Source organism: Sinocyclocheilus anshuiensis, unplaced genomic scaffold (genome assembly GCF_001515605.1).
Source record: "Sinocyclocheilus anshuiensis isolate Anshui unplaced genomic scaffold, SAMN03320099.WGS_v1.1 scaffold2083, whole genome shotgun sequence".
NCBI lineage: Eukaryota > Metazoa > Chordata > Actinopteri > Cypriniformes > Cyprinidae > Sinocyclocheilus > Sinocyclocheilus anshuiensis.
The window spans coordinates 33,475-39,267 of record NW_015536601.1 but is presented as its reverse complement, the minus strand read 5'-3'; the positions used below and the strand labels follow the sequence as shown (position 1 = coordinate 39,267).

The 5,793-nt window shown below is 34.8% G+C and overlaps 1 protein-coding gene across 1 annotated transcript; it reads left to right on the top strand.

Annotated features, from left to right (window-relative positions):
- The first annotated feature begins 4,114 nt into the window (after positions 1–4,114).
- On the top strand, positions 4,115–5,585 carry LOC107703796 (V-type proton ATPase subunit e 2-like). Its single transcript, XM_016506520.1, has 4 exons — positions 4,115–4,314; positions 4,463–4,510; positions 4,880–4,979; positions 5,077–5,585. Exons 1-3 carry the CDS (start codon positions 4,211–4,213, stop codon positions 4,971–4,973), a joined length of 246 nt encoding a protein of 81 aa, XP_016362006.1. The 5' UTR covers positions 4,115–4,210; the 3' UTR covers positions 4,974–4,979; positions 5,077–5,585.
- Positions 5,586–5,793: the final 208 nt, after the last annotated feature.

The following is a 5,793-nucleotide window of genomic DNA, read 5'->3' as shown; positions in this document are numbered from 1 at the left end:
CTGAATGATGACAGACGGTTAAAGACACAGACTGTGTTAAAGCCTCGAGACTTCCTGAAACCTGCGGTCAGATCATTAGGAACGTCATGACAGATTAAAGACATACAAATATACCTCATGTGATACAGACGATCTTTTGATAATGTTGATAATCTTGTAACATGTTTTTACAAAATGTCACACTGACTAACATGCAAGTATTTATTTGCTAATATGAAAAGTTGTATTCCAGTGTGTTCGATGAACAAGAGAAATGGAACAATATTTTGATTTCTCTTTTGAAATGGTGGTATTGGCTGTATTTATGTATTTACATGACAATAAAGTGAACAACTACGGCTCCTCCCTCACTGGTTAATGTGGTGGAGCTGAAATAGAACAAACCAAACCACAACTATGATCTTACATTAACCTATTTCTATTCTATGAGGCTTCTGACACTGATTCTGCTGAGTCTGACTCTGATATATTTGTACCTGTGAACACAGTTTAATATTCATACACCAAGGCCAGGGACGAGCATTGAAATAAATGTAATGATTATGATTCCAATATTAATGAATCCACCCTCTCAGATAGTGCACTATAGATCCCCTGAGGAACAACTCCACTCGTTCTCTGCTATAGGAGAGGAAGAATTGTATAAATCGTTTAAATCATCTAAACCAACAACATGTATGTTAGACCCACCATCTAAGCTACTAAAAGAGGTGCTTCCAGAAGTCATAGATCCCCTTCTGAATAATATTAATTCGTCATTATCATTAGCATATGTCCCAAATACCTTCAAACTGGCTGTTATTAAGCCTCTCATTAAAAAAAAACACAACTTGATCCTAGAGAATTAGTTAAATACAGACTGATCTCAAATCAAAAATACTATACTCTAATAAAAATACTAGAAAAGGCAGTATCCTCTCAGCTATGTTCTTTCTTAGAGAGAAATGGTATCTGTGAGGATTTCCAGTCTGGATTTAGACCGTATCATAGTACTGAGACTGCTCTACCAGAGTTACAAATGACCTGCTCTCTCTATTAGTGCTACTGGATCTTAGCGCTGCGTTAGACACTATCATGTTAAAAATTTAAATAAAATAAAAACGCTTGGCTGTTTCCTTATAAAAGTCCAAAAAATTTGTGGGGTTTTTTTGTCTATTTTTTGACAATTTTTTGTCAAGTAATAATTTTATGAAGAATAAATCTTTCAGTGAGTAAAATTGGCTGTGTCTGTAGTATTAAAGACTACACAACATTATTAAATTATCTTTACATTTATTTTTAAATTATTGTCCCTGGATTAGTAGGGTACTCTTGTAATAAAGTAGCGGTGGTAGAGGACATATTTTAAGTATCAATTCTGCTTAAACATATGCAATCTAATCGTGTTTACATGAAATAAGCTGCTCCCGAGCAGGTTTAAGCTTACGGACCTGTTGCTATGACAGCAACTCCGGGATGAGCTTCGAAGAACCAAACAATCCAAGATCATGCCAAATCGTCAACAATCAAATCCAGCTAACTGAGTTAGCGATCTATATTTCTTCACGTCTTCATAAAAAATACCAATTTGCAAAACTAAAGGAATGCATAGTTGATATCAGGGCCGTTTCTAGGCATAGTCGAGCTAGGCGGTCGCCTAGGGCGTCACCAGCTGAAGGGGTGCCAATGAGCGCACGTACTGGATAAAGCTTTTATATGTAGTTTGGGGTAACAAAGGGGTTTTATAGGTTTGACTGAAATAATAATGCAATAACTGACACTTTAAATCAATGTTTCAAGAAACAACAACAAAAAAATTTAACAAAAAAACAGATAAAGACAAAAAAGTAGCCATTGATAATATCTAAACAATATGTAGTAGTATAGTATATAGTATCCAAATCAAAATGTAATAAAATTAATTTATGTGTGATTTATGTGTAAATTATGTGCAATGTCTTAGCCACTAGGGATTGTTACATAGGGCTATACAGGCATCTAGTGGCAACACAATGATATTACAGATACTAAATTGTGCAAAATGTTTATCTTAACAGTCAATTTACAAATAATGCATTCAGAATTGTGGAGCTGCCTGCACTGAATCTCCACAAATTAGTGTCGTTACTATGACAACCAATTTGAATGTGACAAGCAACTGGTGTCTGAAAAGAATGATATATATATATAATTTGGGTGGGGGGGAAGATCTCATCTCAGAGAAACAGGAATGCACAGCTGCTTAATGAATCAGCTGTATTATTGTCATGCTGACCCTGGATTGTCCTCTGACTCGACAGCTTTACTGTATATGGTGTTCATACAAATGCATGTGATTCTTGATATTAAACATTCTTGAGAAAAAAATGCATAATCTGGATAATTACTCAATTTGCAAAGTTAAAATAGTAGTTATTTACCACGGTTAAACAAAACCAGTACATTATTTCATTAAGTCTGGGTATTAATTTGCTAAGTGAATTCGGAGGACTATTTGGCTGGAAGAAAAATAAAATGCATTTTTATTTATTTATTTGTTCATTTATTACACACTACTACACAGTTAAATCTATCAAATAATATGACTGTTCATTATCCTGTTAATGCAAGTAATGTGGACATATATAAAACACAAATAGCGCTGTATACTGAGAAAACAAGTTGTGATTTATGTGAGGATTTATTCTAAAGAATAACACAACATCTTAGAGATAAAGATAGAAATTCCTAAAACCGTCTGTCACTGTTGTCTTCTGTGGGGGCACATTTAGTCATTTTGGAGAGGGTGTAAACAAGGTGAAAGTGTGAAATGTTTAGTCAGACATACTCATGATACAAATAATCATGTTGTCGACGGTCTTAATTGTCCCCACTTTTTGTGACTGTGGAACTAATATGATTTTTGGAAAATCATTTATTATTAATAAGAAAAAAGATGTTATAAGGCTGTAAATTGCAAGCTTCTGACTGTGGTCCCTGCTCTTCTTGAGCAATGTGAGTTGAAGTAGAAGTAGAAGTAGTAGAAGTCCTAAAGTGAATTGCTGCAACGGACACTCGCTCAGCAGGTAATTTCATATGACTTGATGGTAATTTTTTTTTTTTTGGCTCTCCAGTAACACATATTTAATGAGGGGCAGGAAAATTACCTAAGGTAGTTAACACTTAATGTGTGCATTGCTTTCCAAATTTAACATAACCGCACGTTTATTTCATTCTAGTGCCAGAGCCCTGCAGAGTGTAGGTTCAACCCTAATTAAATACACCTGATCCAGCTAATCAAATCCTTCAGGCTTATTTGAAAACTGCATGGTATGCGTGTTGGAGCAGGGTCGGAGTTTGACTCCCCGAAACATTTTCATCAACTGTCCAGTAGATGGCTGCAGTCATCCACACATGCTGCTCACTATATAGCAGCACTTAAAATTATTTCAGTGAAGTTATATTAAAATAACATAAAAAAGTTACATTAAAATAACTTAACAAATATATAAAAAAAGATAAATTAATAAAAAATGTAAAATAAAACAGGATAAATTCACTTACAAAGATATTAATCATAATAATCCTCTCAACAATTGTTGGTTATATTGAAGACCAACATCCTGGAATATATATATATATATATATATATATATATATATAGCCTATATATAATCACAGTAATCTGTTAACACCTCCTAGTTTCTGTTTATAAAAGCTTGAAAACAAACAGCGTTAACATTACTGCAGCAGACCTAGATATGTAGCAATACTTACGAAATAAGTTTTCTCTAGATATAACCCATTGTTTAAATATGAACTGATGATTGATGACCTGAAGATGTTTTGAATTCATACTGATTTTTTTAGACATCTATATCAAGATTGAAAGTAAAATAGCCTACATAAACCAATACAAACACGGTGTCCAATTCTTTAATTCAATTTAATACTTCAGCATAAAATACAGGATATTTCAGTGCAAATTCAGACACATTACACACAAGAAGACTTTTGGGACGGGTGGTTTAGTATTTTGAGTGACACGTGGGTCTACTGTTATGTCAACGTAACGAGCAGGGATTCAGTTTGAGTGACACCTCTGTCGACCAATAGCGATCAGACTCAGAATAGCAGCGGTCCAATCAGGAGCAGGTGGGCGTGAGCGAAGGATTAGCGAGAGATCGGGCGCTATTGAATCGGACGCTGATATCTTTATATTATAATTACAGAATAACGCAGAAGTGTCGCAATGGTGTCGCACTCGCTGGCTTTACCGATGATCTGTTTCACCACGCTGTGGGGTCTGGTCGGGGTTGTCGCCCCGTTTTTTGTACCGAAAGGACCAAACAGAGGGTGAGGACTGATGCTGGAATAAAGGCCGAGCGATCATCCATCTTTAAACGCATTCCTTGTGCACTATAGCCTGTGTCATTCAAATGTTATTGCAATGTTATTCTGTGTTGCATCAGCGTTGATTTTTGATTTAACTGTTTAATTACAGTGTCATCATAACCAGTTTGGTGCTGACCGCAGTTTGCTGCTATTTATTGTGAGTATAATTGCATACTTGGGAAGATACTGTCAAATATATCCTTACGTCGTAAAATACTCAATTTAGTTATTAATATTTTGAGTAGCTGTAATAAAAAAAATAAACCTCCATGCATGAGGAAGATACTGTCAAATATATCCTTACGTCGTAAAATACTCAATTGAGTTATTAATATTTTGAGTAGCTGTAATAAAAAAAATAAACCTCCATGCATGATAATGTAGGATATCTCCTTAACAAATTTGCTGTAACAGTGTTCACAGTGCATTTCGCTGTGATTTGTCTGTTGATGCTTAAATGTATGAAATAGCAAGCAGTTTATTTTGTTATTTTGAATATTCACTACTCTATTCATATCCACTGCAGCTGGTTAGTAGCAATACTGGCCCAAACAAACCCTCTATTTGGACCTCAGCTTAAAAATGAGACCATATGGTATCTGCGGTACTTCTGGGAGTAGATGGAGGTAAACCTGTGTTCATATCAGCTTATTAGTTGATAACTGGATTTATGAGCATACAATAATCACTGAGATGTTTCTGATGCATTCTCGTGTCTTGCAGGTGTCATCTGGAAGACTCTGAATCCCATTTCTTAAGGTCACTATTATAATCAATAAAACCCACAAAATAGTTAAGGATCGACTCCAAGGGAACAATATCCGTAGTTTAACGACTTCTTCAATTACAAAAAGAACAATTTAACTTTTGTTTAAACGTGAACGTGTTACTTTGTAACAAGGAATAGAACATTTGGAAATGATATACATGTACAAAGAAATGTAATAGTGATATTCTTGTGATGTTTAAATAATTATAAGGAAATCAGTTTGTGCTTTGGATGTCTGAGAGTTGAGTAAACGCGTTTGTTTTGCATTAAGGCACATGTTAGTCTATTTTTATTATGTTGTCCTCGCTTGCATGTGACACTGTATCCATGTTTACTTGATAAAATTATTTGTTTTATTTATAAATGTGATAGACGTTCTGTTGGTGTTTTATGTCATCGTGTGTAGATTTTTGAAGCTGTTCTACATGAAAAACTAAGGAAATAAAGAGAGTATTGATGTGAATCTATGGGTCTACTGCATTTCCGTGACAGCTATGATGGTCTGGCCTTCAGACCTGCTGTATATAAAGCAATCTCATAGACACAACATAGGAGTTAGCTTGCAAAATTGGTGAATGTTTGATTTATGAATACGTGTCAAAGCCACAGTTTATATACAGTAAGTGAGTAACCATACAATCAGAAGCAAAAGTCTAATGTCAGAAAGGTGG

Excerpts from the sequence above, each read along its gene's own strand:
- LOC107703796 (XM_016506520.1), top strand. The coding sequence starts at position 4,211 with ATGGTGTCGCACTCGCTGGCTTTACCGATGATCTGTTTCACCACGCTG. Across the intron at positions 4,315-4,462 it reads CCGAAAGGACCAAACAGAGG|TGTCATCATAACCAGTTTGG; the intron begins GTGAGGACTGAT and ends GTTTAATTACAG. Across the intron at positions 4,511-4,879 it reads GCAGTTTGCTGCTATTTATT|CTGGTTAGTAGCAATACTGG; the intron begins GTGAGTATAATT and ends TATCCACTGCAG.